The sequence below is a fragment of the Rana temporaria genome, chromosome 1 (genome assembly GCF_905171775.1).
Source record: "Rana temporaria chromosome 1, aRanTem1.1, whole genome shotgun sequence".
Taxonomy (NCBI): Eukaryota; Metazoa; Chordata; class Amphibia; order Anura; family Ranidae; genus Rana; species Rana temporaria.
This window is the reverse complement of record NC_053489.1, coordinates 64,636,076-64,656,964: the sequence shown is the minus strand read 5'-3', so window position 1 is coordinate 64,656,964 and position 20,889 is coordinate 64,636,076. Positions and strand designations below refer to the sequence as shown.

Sequence of the window (20,889 nt, the reverse complement as noted above, 5' to 3'; positions counted from 1 at the left end):
GAGACACAGCAGAAATCCACCCACCTCAAAATCATGCATAAAAACATGCAAAACCGGATGTTATGCTCGGGTGTAAATGCAGCCTCAGGAAAGTGTGTGTGTGTGTGTGCCATCATCCACATACAGAGAAGGGACGGTGTAAAGTAATTGGGGTGTATTGGTGGCATCTCATGACCTCAGACATGGTATTGGTGCACAGCTGACATAATGTCTCCCCTATTATACTAAGTGCTTTTATTACCCCCCCCCCCCCCCCCCGTCTCATATAGCATGAGTCTCCAAAACAGGAATTGAAGGAAGATCTCCCCGGGGGTCTCAGACAACAGAAAATCCGGCAGCAGCTCTAACACTTTGTATGTGATCAGAAACAAAATGTTCTGCGTTGAGGTGTACAGTAAACTTCTGTGTTGGGAGCACTGTTTTGGATATAACAAAGTAAGATTTGGAATAGGCAATTTTTTTTGTTTTAGTGTATATAAATACTATGTTGTGCCTTAGACCGATTTTGTTGTGTCTCATGGAGTATAGAGCAGATTATTTGGTGTGGAGAACCTGTCTCCCAAGATATCAATCAGGTTTTTCAGCTCAAAACCCAGACAGGCCTAAACATTCCATCTGACTGAGGGCTCTTTTCAGAAGGTGGTGAATTTGGGTCAGAGGTTTTTTTAATGAATGGACATGTAGCGCTGTCCAGTCCTGGTGTTCTGAGAATGGAGTGCCAGTGGGCACATGGAAACTCTTTTCATTGCAGTTCTTAGGACTGTTTTAGGTATTAAACACCTTATAGGGTGGTCAGATGTCCATGCAGTCCAATTGGCATCAGGATCGGACAGAAGGTCCATGAGCGGGACTATCCATTCAGCTGAACATTCCTATTCATAGTCTGGCGCAGTTGACATGCATGTTGGCAGTTCCCCAAAACCAGTGTTTGCAATAAAAAAAAAAGCCACCTCTTCCCCCTCATTTCCATTTTATTGTGGGGAGTTGTTTGTAGTTCCGTGTGCCAAGATAGCTGACTGAGTTTTCTTCAGAGGGAAATTCCAAACAATACTGGATTTTTGGCAGTCAACAGGTTCCAAGGCAGTCTAGACGAGAGACTAGGACAGTGAACCTTGGCACCCCAGATGTATTGGAACTACATTTCCCATGATGCTCAACTACACTGCAGAGTGCAAGAGCATCATGGGAAATGCAGTTCCAAAACATCTGGGGTGCCAAGGTTCGCCATCTGGACTAGGACTATGCAGAATTCTTACTAAAGTGCTAGATCAATCACAGCTGACTTGTGCCATACCATATTAAAGCGGCTGAAAAGTAAAAGCCATAATGAGCTAGTATGCACCGCATATTAGCTCATTATGAAATACTTGCCTCAAAACGAGGTGTAGGGAAATTACCTAGTCTACGCCGAGCGAGATATCATCTTGACTCGGCGTGTCTTCCGGGTATCGCCGATCCAGCGCTGTGATTGGCTGGAGCGGCGATGACGTCACTCCCGCACATGTGCGCGGGAGATTTCAATTCGCCAAGGTCTGTCGGCTGCCGGTCCTTTAGCCGAGGATCCCCGCTGCGCATGCGCCGCTGCAATCGGCGGCGCATTGCGAGGGGAATATCTCCTAAACCGTACAGGTTTAGGAGATATTCTTAATACCTACAGGTAAGCCTTATTATAGGCTTACCTGTAGGTAAAACTTATAAAAACAAGTTTACAACCACTTTAAAGGATAAGGCTTCCTGAGTCTTGGTCATCTTAAAAGCTGAACTGCACTGAAAAATGGAAGTTCCGCTCTTCCTCCTCCCTGCTTCTTTTGGAAAACTTTTTGGGGAATAGGCTTACCTCATTTTGACATACCAGCTCCCCTATTTCTACTGAAATCGCCTAGGTGATTCCACTGCCCTGCCTGCTATTTACCTGGGACACGTCACAGGTCCCAAGAGGCTTCAAGACCATTCAAACAGGGCAGCACGGCTCGCACTTGCGAAGTTGAACTGGCTGTGAAGCTGCAAGGAGTCAAGCTGGCTTCCTACACCCAGCATGATGGTACCAGGGAACTTGAGACCAGTGAAGGAACAGCATGAGTGAGTACAGTGCTGGATTCCTGGACAGGTAAGTACAGTATTTGAAGCTGACTTTTAAAGTGGTATAGGCAGCTTTTTTTTTTTTTTTTTTTTTTTTTTTTTTTTGACCGCGTAAAAGTACCGATACTTTTTTCAAGTACTCGCTGATGCCGATTTCCACTGCTCTGTCCCTATACTGACTTGTCTAATCTCTCTGGGTGACTGAGTCTCACCTGCAGCTTGCGTCTTCCATCAGCCTGGAGGAGGTGAAGAGAGGGTGTCCGGAGGAGAGGGGGAGCCTGGAGGATGGGAAGAGAGCACATCGGTGTCCGGGACGGGAGGGGAAGAGAGCACATCGGTCCGGAGGCGTGACCAGCCCCACCGTGATCGGCCAGCCTTGCACTGCCGTGATCACGGATTGGCCAGCCCTGCCGTATTAGCCTATAGCCCTGCCGCTGTACATGACCATTCACAGGGCACCAGATACAGGAAGTCACCATTAGGGGGACGGATCTGGCATTTGTAGTCTCCAAAGGGGATTGTGTGGAAGAACAGGCTGGTACTGGTCCATGGCAGGGTATACATTTTGATGTTCTTAGTCATAGGTACTAATGATATAATTGGACCTGCATCGGTGTCCTGGCCATAGAGGAGTCTGGTTTGGAATTTGTGTATGGGAATATTGAATGTCTTCTGGCTGATGGTATAGGAAATGTTCCTCCTTGGGGAATTATACTTGGTTTCTCCTTTCTACTCGGTAGAAATTAGATTTTGGTTCATACAGACACAAGTTTGTAAACTGTAGTTGGTAGATCTTTTATCTCAGCAATGTCCACGATCGATCCCCTCAGCCATCCAGTACACTCCTCCTGATTGGCTGAGATGGAGCAGCGGCACCATTGGCTGACTTTAACAGTCATGGGAGCCAATCGGGAGAGGGGCAGGGCCAGGTCAGGGCTCCATGTCTGAATGGACACACAGAGCTGTGACTCGGCTTGGGTGACCCCTGTAGCAAGCTGCTGGCTGAGGGGCACTTAAAGGAGGGAGGGACTAGGAGCAGCAAAGGGGGACCTGAGAGGAGGAGCTGGGCTGCTCTGTGCAAAACCAACTGCACATAGGAGGTAAGTATAAAAGGCTTTACAATCACTATTAAGGGCCTATGTTGACGTGCTTTAATTCCATCAGCTTCTCTCCCTGTGAGTTACTGGGAAGGCCAGAGCAGCTCTAAACAGGTTGGTGCAGCTTACAACCTGAAATGCGGGTCAGAAGTCAACTGCAGACCAATGAACTTGTCAGTGAACTGTGAATGATCTCTCAGGCAGGCACAATTTTCCCAGAGACACAAGCCCTTAAAGTGGAGGTTCACCCAAAAAATACATTTTAACATTACATTCAGCCGAGTGTCCTAATGACAATCGGCTTTTTTTTTTTTTTTTGTACATACCGTATTTTCACCGCCGCTTCCGGGTATGTCTTCTGTGGGACTGGGCGTTCCTATCTGACAGGCTTCCGACCTTCGCATACTACGCGTCACGAGTTGCCTACCGTCGGTGCGCAGGCGCCGTATAGAGCCGCACCGACGTTCAGCTTCTTTCGGCAACTGCCTGATGTGCGGATTCATGCGGACAGCTGCGACTTCTGTCATTGCTTTGTAAAGGCTGAGCGGCTGTATGTATACTCGTGATTTCAGCTGTAAGAATCCACAAATTATTGTCGCAGGAATCCCCCATGGCCCCAATTGCAGGTTTGTATGGGGCCTTATAGCACCCTTCAGTTCCTGTATTTAAAAAAAAAAAAACACCCTGTTTTAAGGAGTTAACCTTTTGTAACATGTTACACCCATATTCGGGGGTTTAACATGTTGCGAAGGGACCGGCCCAATCCCCACTGACAGCTGGTGGGGGTTCTTCTCCCTCCCCACTAGCTGTCGCAATTTAAAGTGTCTGAGCCTGGGGCTCAGTCCGCCTGGCTGCTTCATTGCTTGACAGGGCTCTGTGCAGGGAAAACTACAGAGTCCAGCAGGCTTTGCAGCTGTTGGTTTGTAGTTTTACACCAACGCTTGCATCATGAGATTAATAAAAGTTGTTACTTTAATGAGGACCTGCACTTTTGTTGAGGGGGGGGGGGAAGAATTCCGCTCTGGGTGATCTACAAACATAAGGATTTTGAATATTCCTTTATCCCATTGTTTTACAAACTGTGATTGAATTGGTTCTGATATCACTGTTTTACTAATCTGACAGCTTATTCTAAATAGGGAAACTTTAATTTTGTTTGCAATATTAGGCCCCATGCACACGAGAAGCAAATGTACGTTTTTAGGGCAAAAACCAACGTTTAAAACGCCCGTTTTTGCCACAAATTTCGCGGTGTTTTAGGCTATCAGCCTTCATAACAAAGACATTGTAGACCCTCCCAAAGCTTTGAAACGCAAAAACGTTTGCGGCAGAACCCACAATTTTGCGTCCCGAAAAACGAGCCTAAACGCAACTGCTTTAAAACGCCAAAAAATTGTGTGCATGGACACATAGGATAACATTAAATGTGTTCAGGGGCAGTTGAAAAAAATGCCCAAATGCCTCTGAACTCGAGTTTACCAGCGTCTCGTGTGCATGGGGCCTAAGATTCTAACTACCAGCAGGCAGTCCTTGTATTTAAAGGGCACCTGTCATTTCAGATCCATCATGGCAGCACCTCTTAGCGGGTATCCCCTCACCTGGTGCTGCCACATCCCTCACCTTGTGTCGCTGCCCCATCACCAGCTGTCCCATAAAGTGAATAGGACTGCCGGTGAGTCAACAGTGGGTCAGAAAGAGCTACTGTAGAACAGAAATGACAGTTGCTCTTTTAAAGCCACAAAAAACCTGCAAGGCAAAGGCATAAGCTAGTATGCAATATGCACTCTGGCGCTGTGATTGGCCAGAGCCGCGATGATGTCACTCCTGCGCATGCAATGCCAGTAACGGCACACTAATTGAAGCAACAGCGCAAGTGTGCCGATGACATGACATCGGCTCGGCCAATGCTGATACAGGAGATGCCTCCTAAACGGTGCAGGTTTGGTATATTTCAGGGTAGATACAGGTAAGCCTTATAGGTTTGCCTGTAGTAAAGTGGTCTGTAAGGGTTTTCATTAAAGTGGAGTTGCCCTTAAGATTGAAAACTTGCGTAGGTGAGACGCCCATCAATAAAATATTTAGAGGTTAGAACTTTTCTCCATTCTATGCTTTACTGTTACTTTTTTTTTTTTTTTTGCTGGAATTCTGCTTTACCTAGTAATTATGGGGCAGTGCTGGGTTCAAGGGATCCTGGGTCCCACTTCATGGTGGTGAGACTGGTGACCTGTCTGATGATAGATCTGAGTTGGGGTTAATTTACCCTACTGCTGTGCATAATGGTAGTAATTTAATGTTCTACTACCAATGTCCAGAGGCAAGGAATAGAGGGCGGGGGAGAAAATGTTATACTGTGTGTTTGCTGTGTGAGAGGGAAAGGTTAAAAATGCCACATTGGTGTGCTGAGAGGAGGAGAACTGTATACATGTTGGGCCACTTACACAGTGTCCAATCGGGTCACTTACACACAGTGTCCAATCGGGTCCGGCTGACAGGAGGACCTAATCGGACCCTTTGTGTGAAAGGGGCCTAACTTGTGTGTGTGTGTGTGTGTGTGTGTGTGTGTGTGTGTGTGTGTGTGGGGTTCTCCATTCACCCCTATAGATCAGTGGGTGTATATGGACTTGTCCCTATACACCCACCTCTAATCATATCCATTGAAAAGAGGATCGGTCCCCCTCTGTCTAGGCAGATTGGCTCGAAGAGCAGTTGGGTCTAAACAGACAGCAGAGTCCATTTACGCCCGTCTGGCCATGAATCGTCATCCCGCTCTGTTCTGCATGGGGTCAGCAGACTAATCCCCACCCCCCTACTAATCTAATTGGAGTTTTCCCCATGTGAAATGGCTGTATATTGGGTGGCATCGGCCAGTCCAATAGAAACTGTCTTGCATTCAACCCATGTATGGCAGCTGGTCTGATAGAAGCTGGCCGTTCGACCTTGCTCCTGTCAAAGGGGCATGACCCAAAAAGGTGTGCCGCTTGGCATCTATTCAGTGCTCCAAGCCAATGGCTGAGATCGCTGCCCTGTGTTGTCAAACAATAGCTCGGTGGAGGAGATTGATGTACTAAAGTTGCTTAGTTAGTACAGCGCCCCCAAGTTTTCTTTCATTGAGCCTGCTGGTTGATAAACTACTAGTGTGTACTACTAGGCTTTGTTCAAAGTTAGACCTTCACCCCTACAATGACTGGCTGAGAGTGACCAAAGTGTTCTGGGGGGGGGGGGGGTGTCGGAATACAACAGCGCAGCAGGGGAAATTGCTGTACTAACATTGGGTTGTTAATACAGAAGCTCCAACCTAAGCTGTCATGGGTTGTTTTTTAACCTGCTGGGTTGGAAGGGGGGGGGGGGGGGATGGGGAAAAAACATGGTGCGTACTAGACTTGGCACAAGGTTAGAAGCACACAATTGCCTAAAATGTCTTTGTATGCCAAAACATTAAAGAATTAAACCCTCTGTAATTTACCCAGTTAATGCCATTCACAAAAACGGCACTGCTCAATGCGCGCTGTAGACAGCGGTGCCCGTTTCTGTGAAAATGTCTCCTTAAAGGGGTTGTAATATATATATATATATATATATATATATATATATATATATATATATATATATATATATATATATATATATATATATATATATATATATATAATTTTTTTTTCTCATAAGCATCCTTTACCTGCATACATTCCTCTTTTCACTTCCTCATTGTTCGTTTTTGCTCAGAAGTTGCTCTATTTCTTCTTCTGTTCACTTCCTGCTTGTCTCATTACTGACCACCGTGACGGGAGGCTTTACTGCGGTGGTCAGTAACATGCTCACCCCCTCCTGGCAACTACATCTGTGCGGCAGGACGCTCTCTACGTGTTGGACTTCAAGGAGGTGTGAATTACTGGGCGTGCCGCAATGCATACTGGGAAATGTAGTTCTTACATGAACGAGCGATGCAAACCAGGAAGTGAATGAGAGAACAGAAACTAGAACGCCGGAGGTGATATAGATGAAGGAATTTAATAGGTATTTACTCGTTTTTTTAACAGAATCATTACACTATTCTGTCTACCTTGCAGACATTAATTTTAGGCAAAACATTTTTTTTTTCCTTTAGTGACCCTTTAACCCTGTAGGTTAGGGAGATACTTCTTGCACCTCCAGGTAAGCTGAGATTAAGGCTTACCTGTAGGTGAAAGTTGCAAGAGTGGGTTTACAACCACTTTACCTACCTTTCACCAGAAACCACCTGAAATGAATGATTTGGAGGAAGGTGTGATGATGGTGGGCACAAACCTTTGTCCGTTTTAGTATATATGACTGGTATTGAGGGGAGGGAATTGTATTCTTGGCCGTTGTCTCTGAAGAAACAGTTGGGTCTCTATGGGCACACGTCTGATCAATGGTGCATTGTTTTTTCCCTGTCATGGTTTATTCAGTAATATTCCATTCAGTCCCAGCAGCATTGCAGCGTAACCAATAGAGGCTAGTACCAGTGAGGACTAAGGTAGCTTTAGTTTATTATAGTTTTGCTACATATTAACTCTTGTGCTTCGAAAGCCTGAAGGTATCCTAGAAATTTGAAGGTGAAGTTCAACGTGTCCCCCCCCTCTTCATGGGAAAGGGCAGGGATTTGGGCTTTATTGTAGACATTCATGGTGGTTTGGGAAAGATTATTAAAGTTAATAAGAATGTTTAAAAGAGGAATACAAAGTGGCACTCGTAGAAGAGACATTGTTCCTTTCTACTCAGTGTAATAAAGTTTTATGGCCCCCTATTAGAATCACGTATTCCTTGTAGGCAGATTCGGTGTATCTTTCACCTTGGGCCACCTCTTCTTGAAGGAGAATTGTATTTATGACAAATTGGCCCAAGAAATGTGTTTTCCTAAAACCTACCTTGGTACTGAGTAGAAAAATGAAGCCCCTTTATTGTGAGCACATATGACTTACCCATCAGAAGGTACCAAGCTAGGATTATTCCTTATGGAATGTGAGGAAGCTTCTTGGACTATATGCTCTTCATATAATAAAAATTATTCAATAATGTAATCAAATTAAAATCACTGAAATTTGCTCAGTTGCAGAATTGTCGCTGTCATTATTTTTTTTTTTTTTATGACGAATTTCCCCACAAATCGCTATCGCACAATTCTGCAAGTGATTATAATTTATTATCGCTGTTTTTTAGCTGATCTAAAACTATTTTTTGACATAAAGGGACACTTTTGGTTGCTATGGACAATCTACAGCATGGGTCTTCAAACTACGGCCCTCCAGATGTTCAGGAACTACAATTCCCATCATGCCTAGTCATGTCTGTGAATGTCAGTGTGTCACAATGCCTCATGGGATGTGTAGTTCTACAACAGCTGGAGGGCCGTAGTTTGAGGATCCCTGATCTACAGTTTGCAGGGAGAAAGAAATGTTTTTATTATATAAAATGACATGCATGACACAGGACAGACCACTGGGGACAGGGGGGAGTGTGTTTTTTTTTTTTACATACAGTACTGTAATCTATAAGATTACAGTATACTGTATGTAAGGTGTTTGTTTACGTTTTTGAATTTGGCGCCGTTCTCCGTCCCCGTGCGTCGTAACGTCGCAGGGAACGGAGATCGGCGTCACACGGAGGCACTATGTGAATCGAGCGAGGTCCCGCTCGCTCACACAGCGCGGTGGCATCGCTGGATCCAGGGACAAGGTAAGTAAAAAGTGCCTGTGGATTCAGCGAGGCGAGCCCGAGTCTGACTCGGGGTTACCGCTCGCAGCAGGAAAATCTAACCCCGAGTCAGTCTCGGGAACACCGCCAGGCAGGTTAAGCTAGTGCATTGTTGGTTCACTTACCTTTTCCTTCAATTTCCTTTCGAAATGTTTTCTTTGTCTGAATTTCTCACTTCCTGTTCCTCTCGGTAAGCTGTTCTGGCTGTCTAACCCCCAGCCAGATGATGGGGGCAAGCTTACTGAGGAGAAACAGGAAGTGAGAAATTCGGACAAAGGCAAATCTAAGGAAAAGGTAAGTGAACCAACAATGTATTAGCTTAAAGTAACCCATTTAGGAAATAAAAAAAATGAACCTTTACAACCCCTTAAAGCAGAGGTTCACCCAAAAAATAAATTTTTAACCTTGCATTCAGCCGAGTTGTCCTAATAAAAATCGGCTTTTTTTTTTCCCCTGTACATGCCGTATTTTCACCGCCGCTTCCGGGTATGTCTTCTGCGGGACTGGGCGTTCCTAATTGATTGACAGGCTTCCGACCGTCGCATACAGCGCGTCACGAGTTGCCGAAAGAAGCCAAACGTCGGTGCGCAGGCGCCGTATAGAGCCGCACCGACTTTTGGCTTCTTTCGACAACTCGTGACGCGCTGTATGCGACCGGAAGCCGGTCGATCAGTTAGGAACGCCCAGTCCCGTAAAAGACATACCCGGAAGTGGCGGTGAAAATAAGGTATGTACAGGGAAAAAAAAAACAGCCAATTGTCATTAGGACAACTCGGCTGAATGTAATGTTAAAATTTTTTTTTTTTGGGGGGTAAACCCCTGCTTTAAGTGTCAGCTTGGCTTCTTCACCACCTAGGACTGAGACGCACCACCAAAAAGTCTGCGACACTTTTACTGCTCACGTAAACTGTTTATATAGTAGGGCACTGGGTGGTTACACAGTTGTAGCCTGTCCTAGATTTCTTGTGGTTATCGATGTAGAGGGAAAGCGATTCCAAAGTCCTCATTACTTCTCTCCATAGGTGTCTCTACAGAACAGTGCGTTCTTCCACTCTGGAGTGCTATCCCTTCCAGATCAGCGCTTGTATGTAATAAATGTTAATGGATACTGTGGCCTTTATGTTTTATTGATCAGCTGAGCCTCTGTCTGCACTGTTTAAGCCGCAGGTGAGCTGATATTTCCGGCCGCTATCTGAGTAATGTGCATTGATCTGGGTTGTGTAGTGCGTGTTCTGTGTGTTATCACACATTCTCACTGTCTGATCTGTTTATGTACACACTGTCACAATTCCAGCAATGTGTGCAGTGTAGAGGCGGCTGGGGGTTTGGAACTGTATTCTCGTGTTCACACCACAGTGGAATGCTTGAGAAAACATCTAATCTCTGGGGGATCTTTCCAATGGCTGTCTGTAGCCGTGTCTCTGATTCCAGTGTGCCTGAGCTTTCTCTTTCCAATTATGGAGATTTATAAAGGAAGTTGCTATGTCTTCGCTCCACTTTTTGTTGTGTGAAAGACTGTGTACAGATGGGATTTTTTTTATTGCCCATCGTAATGTGCTGTGAATATATTTTTATTTTGTCGAATATGATGACAAGTGGCATGCATGTGTATTCGGCCCTTTACTCTAATACCCCCTAACTCAAATCTGATGAGGAAAAATATCCTGGACGGCCACACACCATGAAAGGCATCTTTATTGTAGAAAATTCCAGTGTACAGCATTTTGCTTGGAATCTAGGAGCCAGCTAAAAGTTAGGAGCCAGAAAACGCGCCCCGTCCGAGCTTGCGCGCATAAGCAAACGCATACGTGAGCAGTGCCCGCATATGTAAACTGTGTTCAAACCACACATGTGAACGATCGCAGTGATTGGTAGAGCAATAATTCTAGCCCTAGACCTCCTCTGTAACTCAAAACATGTAACCTGTAGATTATTTTTTTTTTTAAATGTGGCCTATGAAGATTTTAAAGGGTAAACGTTTGTCAGCGTTCCACGAGCGGACGCAATTTTGAAGTGTGACATGTTGGGTATGAATTTACTTGGCATAACATTTATCTTTCATAATATTAAGAAAAGGGGATAACTTTACTGTTTTATTTTTTTATTAAAAAAAGTGTAATTTTTTCCCAAAAAAGTGCGCTTGTAAGACCGCTGCGCAAATACGGCGTGACAGAGTATTGCAACGATCGCCATTCTCTAGGGTGTTAAAATAAAAAATATATATAATGTTTGGGGGTTCTAATTAGAGGGAAGAAGATGGCAGTGAAAATGGTGAAAAATTACATTAGAATTGCTGTTTAACTTGTAATGCTTAACTTGTAATACCAACGGCCACCACGAGATGGCGCCAGCTTACACATCTGGTGGTAATAACTTAGAATACCAACGGCTCACCACCAGATGGCGCCAGCTCACAAGCCAAGTCGCCAGGACCCTATTTCTAGTTGCCCTGGCGACCGGGATTTGTCGAGCCCTGAGCTAATGCATTTCACTTCAATCGATGCTTGGTCATAGCTAACTCAAATCTCTTGGAGCCAATTTCCTTCAGAAGTCGCCTAACTTAGTAAATGTCCACCTGTGTAATTTAATCTTGGTGTAAATACAGCAGTTCTGTGAAGCCCTCAGAAGTTTGGAGAACCTTGCTGAACAAAACTATCATGAAAGCCAAGGTACACACCAGACAGGTCATGGATAACGTTGTGGGGAAGTTTAAAGCAGGGTTAGGTTATAAAAAAAAAAAAAAAAAATCAAATCCCAAGCTTTGAACATCTTGTGGATTACTGTTGACTCTTGACTCTATCATCCGAAAATGGGAGAGTATGGCACAACTGCAAACCTACCAAGACATGGCCGTCTACCTAAACTGACAGGGAAGGGAGAGCAATAATTGGAAGCAGCCCAAGAGGCCCATAATAACCCTGGAGGAGCTGCAGAGATCAACGGCTCAGTTGGGAGAATCTGTACACAGGACAACTATTAGTTGTGCACTCCACAAATCTGGCCTTTATGTAAGAATGGCAAGAAGGCCATTGTTGAAAGAAAGTCAGAAGTCCCGTTTGCAAGAAACCATGTGGGGGACACAGCAAACTTTTGTATAGCAGGGATATGCAATTAGTGGACCTCCAGCGGTTGTAATGCCTCATGGGACTTGTAGTTCTGCAAGACTGACAGCCACAAGCATGACATGCAGAGGCATGATTGGACTTGTAGTTTTGCAAAAGCTGGAGGTCTGCTAATTGCATATCCCTGCTGTTGAAGGTGCTCTCCAATGAGGCCAAAATTAAACTTTGGGCCTAAAGGCAAAACGCTATGTGGCAGAAAACGAACACTGCACATCACCCTGAACACACCATCCCCACCGTGAAACATGGTGGTGACATGTTGTGGGGATGCTTTTCTTCAGCAAGGAGAGGGAAGCTGGTCTGTTGATTGGAGGATGGATGGAGCCAAATGCAGAGCAATCTTAGGAGAAAACCTGTTAGTCTGCAAAAGATTTGACACTGGGGGAGGTTGACCTTCCAGCAAGACAACAACCCTAAACGTACAGCCAGAGCTACAATGGAATGGTTTAGAGCAGGGGTCACCAAACATTCTAAGGAAAGGGCCAGTTTAGGGGGGGTTCAGACTGTGTCCACTGAGTAAATAATGCCAGATCTTTTGGTATTACAGGGAAAAATAGTTGGTGTCGTTGGGAGGATTGTGCTCCATTGTCAGTGGCAGGAATTATGCCCCATTGTTGGTAGCAGGAATAATGCCTCAAGGGCTGGATAAAGGCATGCAAAGGGCTGCAGTTTGGAGACCGAGACCACTGGTTTAGAGCAAAGCATATGTGTTAGAATGGCCCAGACCTAAATCCAATGAAGAATCTGTGGCAAGACTTAAATTGCTGTTCAGACGCTCTCCATCCAATATGACAGAGCTTGAGCTATTTTGCAAAGAATGGGCAAAAATGTCACTCTATATGTACAAAGCTGGTAGAGGGCTCCCCCCCCCCCCCCCCCCCCCAAAAAAAAGTCTTGCAGCTGTACTTGCAGTGAAAGCTGCTTCTACGAAGTATTGACTCCGGGGGGCTGAATACAAATGCACGTCATTTCAGCATTTTCTTTCCACTATACAATTATAGGTCTTTTACATAAAATGCATTTATTGTATGTTTTTGGTTGTAAGATGAGTGGATTTTTTATTTTTCCTTCAAGAACGACCTTAGAGCCTGGATGGAGAGTGATGCTTAACTTGTCTCCTCAGAATTCCCCATAGGTGTTCCCCGATTGGGTTCAGGAGACCTACTTGGCAACTGAATAATTTTCGCCATGTTCTTCATAAATGCAACAGTGGCTTTAGACAGGGCTTGACAAATCCCGGTCGCCATGGCGACTAGAAATAGCCACCTGGCGACTTGGCTTGGAAGGTGGGCAAAAAAAATAAAAATAATTTTTTTTTTTTTTTTTTTAGTCCCCAGCTCTTCCTTGTGTGAGCTGGTGGTGGCCGTTGGTATTACAAGTTAAACCGCAACTCTGATGTCATTTTTCACTTTTTTTAACTGCCCTCTTTTTCCCTCTAATTGGAACTCCCAAACATTATATATTTTCTTAAAGCGGAGGTTCACCCTCAAAATGAACTTTCCAGCATCCTTAAAGCGGAAGAAAACCCATCAATTTAACAGTTTGAAAAAGCAGTTACATTCCTGGCATGCCAGAAATGCTAACTGTCACATTGGTTGTGCTCTCAACCATACTGTCAAACCATCCAATGGCTGGTGTCATAACTGATCACATGTGCAGCATCATGGCAGTTGAAGATTAAACAGAGGCCAAGACGCGCCTTAGCAGCCGTCAATCAACTCCTCTTCGCTTGGAAACGCCCATTCCCCGCAGGATTCCCCACTCGGAGCCGGAAAACAAGGGCTCATAGAACGATAAGTACAAGTAAAAAAAAAAAACGGCATACTGCAGATGTTAGCAGTATGCTACAGCTAATGTCAAAAAGTGGATTTTTGGGTGAACCTCCGCTTTAACACCCTAGAGAATAAAATGGCGATCGTTGCAATACTTTCTGTAATGCCGTATTTGCGCAGCGGTCTTACAACCGCACTTTTTTGGGGGAAAAATTACTTTTTTTAGTTATCCCCATTTCTTTTTTTAAATATTCTGAAAGATAATGTTACACCGAGTAAATTCATACCCAACATGTCACGCTTCAAAATTGCGTCCGCTCGTGGAATGCCGACAAACTTTTACCCTTTAAAATCTTCATAGGCGACGTTTAAAAAAAATCTACAGGTTGCATGTTTTCAATTAGAGGAGGTCTAGGGCTAGAATTATTGCTCTCGCTCTACCAATCGCGGCGATACCTCACATGTGTGGTTTGAACACCGTTTACATATGCGGGCGCTGCTCACTTATGTGTTCGCTTCTGTGCGCAAGCTCGTCGGGACGGGGTGCGTTTTCTGGCTCCTAACTTTTTTAGCTGGCTCCGATTCCAAGCAAATTTGTCAAACCCTGGCTTTAGATGTGTTTTTGGATCCTTATGTTGAAAGTGCATGGTGCCCAAGGGCACAGTGGTGGCAGCATCTTCTTTCAATATAGAGCAGTATGTCTGTGGTACGATCAATTAAATGCATCTCCCCCATCTCCAGGTGCCCCACAGGACACTGCCACCACCACATTTCACTGAAGGCACCATGCATTTTTTTTCTTTCTTTGTACTCATCACCTTTGAAGCCATGAGTTGCAAAAAACTTTATCTTGGGCTCCTCACTCCAGAGTACAGCGTCCCAGTAGTCTTTTTCAGCATTGGCCCTGGCAAATTCTAGGTGGGATTTTTTGTGCATGGGGTTTTAGACTTCCTTTTGTGGACGACACCCATCCATGCCATTCCCCTGTAGGTTATGCCATATTGTGTTATGGGAAAACAGTCGTCCCAGTTTGGCTTTCTACTACTTTGGTGAACGTGCATGGCTTTTTTTTTTTTTTTTTTTTCCAACCCTTATCAGAAGATGCTTCTGTCGCAGTATAGGTCGGCAGAATGGCACAGCTGGGCACAAGCACGTACCTGTACGTCCTTTGTGCCCAGCCGTGGGTCGAGGGTGCGCGCCCGTGACCCGGTCCGAAGCTGCGGGACCCGATAGCCGCTGAAGTCCCGCGATCAGTCACAGGAGCTGAAGAACTGGGAGTGGTGTGTTTGTGTTTGTGTGTGTGTGTGTGTGTGTGTGTGTGTGTGCGCACACACCTTCCCCGTTCTTCACAGTGGCGCTGTCATTGATCGTCTGTTCCCTGATATAGGGAAAAGCGATCAATGATGTCACATGTCCAGCCCTGCCCCGCTACAGTTAGAAACACATGAGGTCACACTTAACCCCTTCAGCACCCCCTAGAGGTATTTTCAGACTTTTCAGCCCAGAGGTGAGTTGTGGGGTCTTGGTGACACATATCTCACTGTAAAGAGGACCTGTCATATTCCTATTACAAAGGATGTTTATTCCTTGTAATAAGTGATCACTTTTATTCCTAAGTGTCAAACTAAACCAAAATAATTAACAAACTTTTTTTTTATTATTATAAAGTATCCCCGTGTGCTCACACTCAGAAGCGAACGCATACATAAGTCCCGCCCACATATGAAAACTGCTCAAACTGTACATGTGAGGTATCGCCGTGAACATTGGAGTGAGAGCAATAAGTTTTTAGCCCTAGACTTCCTCTAACTCAAAACATGTAACAGGAAAAAATTAAAGTGTTGCCTGGGTGGCAAGTTGTTAAAGTGTATTAATAATTGCAACATGGTCTTGAATGAATGTGGGGGGATTCTTTTTTTTTTTTTTTTTTTTTTAAGGAATGTACTGTAAAGGTTTTCTGACAAGTTGGTGTAATGAAGAAAAGATCCCAGATCGACTACACGACCAGAAACCGTGCTTGGGCTCCTGCCAACTCGCCCAACGCCTGATGCCCCGAAAAGGCAACTCCAGGCTGCCGACCCAGTTCTAACATAAAAAAACTCTAGCTCTCCTGCAGAGCCAGTTTTTATTCCCCCCCCCCCCCCCTTTCACTGGCACAAACCCGTCCTCCCCCAGTAGACCTGATGTGCAAAAAGCTTCAGCACTCATTTATATGAATCCTAAATGTGGTTCTGTTTTATGACTTACTGGAGGAGGTGCATTGACTTGGCAGCAAAACTTCTTGGTTATTTTAAAATGTTGTAAACTATTCTATGTCCAGTTCTACTAAAGGTTATTTTTCTATTTTCCAATAGTTGGTAAACATGAATTAACGGGACACAAAGTGGCTGTGAAGATCCTGAACAGACAGAAGATCCGAAGCCTTGATGTGGTGGGAAAGATTCGCAGGGAGATTCAGAATCTCAAACTTTTTAGACACCCTCATATTATTAAGCTGTAAGTATTTTCATTTCATACAACATATCTGTTCAGAATTCAGCTTTTAACTTTCGTGACCCCCCCCCCCCAGATAAATTTTGCATTCTCTGACTAGTTTGAAATGGAAATTTTGCAATGTGACAACACCCATGTCTGTGCTGCTGCATTGTGTTGCAACCTATTTACATTAGATTTGTTCTGCAACATTTGTAAACATGTAGTCATCTGTGTTCTTTCTATTTTTATAGAAGTTATTGTACAGAATTATTGAAACTGTAGCATATATAGGAACTAACTTTTCTCCCAAGACATTTTAAACTTGTGACTAATATTGACCACTTGCTTACTGGGCAGATATGCCCTTTTCCTGCCCTCTCAGTTTAGACCGATGTGTAGTATTCTACATATTTTTGGTAAAAAATCGCAATAAGCGTAAAGTGATTGGTTTGCGCAAACGTTATAGCGCCTACAAAATAAAGGATAGAATTATGACTTTTTTTATTTTTTTATTTTCTAGTAATGGCGGCGATTTGTCAGGACTGCGATATTGCAGTGGACACTTTTGAACCATTTTTGGGACCGTTCACATTTATATAGCGAACAGTGCTATAAATATGCACTGATTACTGTATAAATGTGACTGGCAGGGAAGGGGTTAACCACTATGTGGTCGATCAAGGGGTTAAATGTGCCCTGCTAGGTGATTTTTACTGGGAGGGGACTGACTGGAGGAGGTGACAGATGGTTGTCCCTATGTACAAGGGACATGCCATCGATCTCCTCTCCTTACAGGACATGGATTTGTGTTGAGATCCACGTCCCTGGCTCTGACTACCGATCGCGGGCATATCGGCCGCCAGGCACGCGCATCGTCACCTGAGTGATACGGCGCGCCCCCCATCGGCCAGAAGCCGTATATTGACGGCCTCGCGGCATTGTAGAGCCACCTTGTGACTGTCAATGGCCTGATAGGAAGTGGTTAAAGGAGAACTTTGGGGTTGTTAAAAAAAAGTACTGTATTTATCGGGGTATTGCGCGCTCCGGCGTATAGAGCGCACCCCTAATGTGGACCCGCAATTCCTGTAAACATTTTTTTTTTTTTTTTTTTTAGTACTTACAGTTTTGGTGTCTTGCGCGATGTCCATCGTCGCGTGCGGCTTCGGTGGTGTCCTCTTGGCTTCTCCCGCGCTCAGTTTGAATGCCTGTGCCGGCATATACCGAGTGCAGTACACTCGGCTACATTCGGCTCGGCTTCGCTCGTGCTCACTCTCTGTGACGTTTATGCGTGAGCACGAGCAAAGCCGAGCCTGGCCAAATGTAGCAGAGTGTACTGCTTTCGGTATATGTCGGCGCAGGCATTCAAACTGAGCGCGGGAAGCGTATATCGTGCACCCATGATTTTCCCCTTATTTTAAGGGGGGGGGGGGGGGGGAAGTGCGCGGTATACGCAGATAAATACGATATGTATTTTTCACCTCCATGCTGCAGCTGGGCCCTGACAATGAGCCCCAGAACTGACGATCACATGGGGGGGGGGGTAGAATTGGCAGGGTTTTTGGTAGGGATGCACCGATTATCGGTGGCCGATACATATCGGCCGAAAATAGCATTTCTGGCTCCCTGCCGAAATAAAGTTAAAATGCCGATATAAAGCTGGGTGATACCATTTTTTTTTACTAGAGGGGGGAGGCAATGTTCACAATGAATGCAGACCCACACGCTGGCCGCCAGACCTGCACATAGCGCGAGCAGCGGCAGTGGCACTGTACAAAGTGTGTGCTGACTGCTGATCGCGCTCCACCTTGTCCTCCTAGCTCCTATCTGTTGTTTGGACTCCCCCCTATGGGGGAGTCTCTTGGTTTAGTCCGGCGGCGTGAGCCGCGTGACGTCACGGCCGGAGGCGGGGAGGACTCGGAGCGCGCAGGGAGCTGTGTCGTCGGAGTATCAGGCTGAGAGACTGAGGCAATCACACTGCCTGCCTAGGAGGAACCTAGCAGTGTCCTCCACTAAAGTAAGCACTCTAAGTTCTGTACAAAACCTGTTAGGACTAACTACTGTGTTCAATCTGTTAAATCGCTAGTTCCTGGTGGGGGGGGGGGGGGCAAGTGGTTAACTGAGGTGACCAGGTAAAAAAAAAAAAAAATGTATCTGCCATTTTTTCACACTAGCACAGTGAGGCTGCAATTGATATTTGTTTTGGTAGTCAGATAAGGCAAGCATGGCTCAATAACACACAAACGTTTTCTTTTAAAAAAATGTTTGTGTGTTATTGAGCCATGCTTGCCTTATCTGACTACCAAAAAAAACCATTAATTGCCGCCTCACTGTGCCATCACATACAGACACTGTGCCCATCAAACGCAGCCACTTCGCCATCACATGCAGCCACTTCGCCATCACATGCAGCCACTTCGCCATCACATGCAGCCACTTCGCCATCACATGCAGCCACTTCGCCATCACATGCAGCCACTTCGCCATCACATGCAGCCACTGTGCTAACACACGTCGCCACTGTGCTAACACACGTCGCCACTGTGCCATCACATGCAGCCACTGTGCCATCACATGCAGCCACTGTGCCATCACATGCAGCCACTGTGCCATCACATGCAGCCACTGTGCCAACACATGCAGCCACTGTGCCAACACATGCAGCCACTGTGCCAACACATGCAGCCACTGTGCCAACACATGCAGCCACTGTGCCAACACATGCAGCCACTGTGCCAACACATGCAGCCACTGTGCCAACACATGCAGCCACTGTGCCAACACATGCAGCCACTGTGCCAACACATGCAGCCACTGTGCCAACACATGCAGCCACTGTGCCAACACATGCAGCCACTGTGCCAACACATGCAGCCACTGTGCCAACACATGCAGCCACTGTGCCAACACATGCAGCCACTGTGCCAACACATGCAGCCACTGTGCCAACACATGCAGCCACTGTGCCAACACATGCAGCCACTGTGCCAACACATGCAGCCACTGTGCCAACACATGCAGCCACTGTGCCAACACATGCAGCCACTGTGCCAACACATGCAGCCACTGTGCCAACACATGCAGCCACTGTGCCAACACATGCAGCCACTGTGCCAACACATGCAGCCACTGTGCCAACACATGCAGCCACTGTGCCAACACATGCAGCCACTGTGCCAACACATGCAGCCACTGTGCCAACACATGCAGCCACTGTGCCAACACATGCAGCCACTGTGCCAACACATGCAGCCACTGTGCCAACACATGCAGCCACTGTGCCAACACATGCAGCCACTGTGCCAACACATGCAGCCACTGTGCCAACACATGCAGCCACTGTGCCAACACATGCAGCCACTGTGCCAACACATGCAGCCACTGTGCCAACACATGCAGCCACTGTGCCCATCAAACGCAGCCACTGTGCCAACCAAACGCAGCCACTGTGCCCATCAAACGCAGCCACTGTGCCCATCAAACGCAGCCACTGTGCCCATCAAACGCAGCCACTGTGCCCATCAAACGCAGCCACTGTGCCCATCAAACGCAGCCACTGTGCCCATCAAACGCAGCCACTGTGCCCATCAAACGCAGCCACTGTGCCCATCAAACGCAGCCACTGTGCCCATCAAACGCAGCCACTGTGCCCATCAAACGCAGCCACTGTGCCCATCAAACGCAGCCACTGTGCCCATCAAACGCAGCCACTGTGCCCATCAAACGCAGCCACTGTGCCCATCAAACGCAGCCACTGTGCCCATCAAACGCAGCCACTGTGCCCATCAAACGCAGCCACTGTGCCCATCAAACGCAGCCACTGTGCCCATCAAACGCAGCCACTGTGCCCATCAAACGCAGCCACTGTGCCCATCAAACGCAGCCACTGTGCCCATCAAACGCAGCCACTGTGCCCATCAAACGCAGCCACTGTGCCCATCAAACGCAGCCACTGTGCCCATCAAACGCAGCCACTGTGCCCATCAAACGCAGCCACTGTGCCCATCAAACGCAGCCACTGTGCCCATCAAACGCAGCCACTGTGCCCATCAAACGCAGCCACTGTGCCCATCAAACGCAGCCACTGTGCCCATCAAACGCAGCCACTGTGCCCATCAAACGCAGCCACTGTGCCCATCAAACGCAGCCACTGTGCCCATCAAACGCAGCCACTGTGCCCATCAAACGCAGCCACTGTGCCCATCAAACGCAGCCACTGTGCCCATCAAACGCAGCCACTGTGCCCATCAAACGCAGCCACTGTGCCCATCAAACGCAGCCACTGTGCCCATCAAACGCAGCCACTGTGCCCATCAAACGCAGCCACTGTGCCCATCAAACGCAGCCACTGTGCCCATCAAACGCAGCCACTGTGCCCATCAAACGCAGCCACTGTGCCCATCAAACGCAGCCACTGTGCCCATCAAACGCAGCCACTGTGCCCATCAAACGCAGCCACTGTGCCCATCAAACGCAGCCACTGTGCCCATCAAACGCAGCCACTGTGCCCATCAAACGCAGCCACTGTGCCCATCAAACGCAGCCACTGTGCCCATCAAACGCAGCCACTGTGCCCATCAAACGCAGCCACTGTGCCCATCAAACGCAGCCACTGTGCCCATCAAACGCAGCCAC

The 20,889-nt window shown here is 46.5% G+C and overlaps 1 protein-coding gene across 2 annotated transcripts in view; it reads left to right on the top strand.

Annotated features, from left to right (window-relative positions):
• The window catches only part of PRKAA1 (protein kinase AMP-activated catalytic subunit alpha 1), a 52,923-nt gene that overhangs the window by 8,327 nt on the left and 23,707 nt on the right, over positions 1-20,889 (top strand). For both annotated transcript variants that reach the window (XM_040338773.1, XM_040338762.1), the window contains exon 2: positions 16,137-16,278. In XM_040338773.1, coding sequence (XP_040194707.1) covers positions 16,137-16,278 — 142 coding nt within the window. The remainder of the gene's footprint in view (positions 1-16,136; positions 16,279-20,889) is intronic.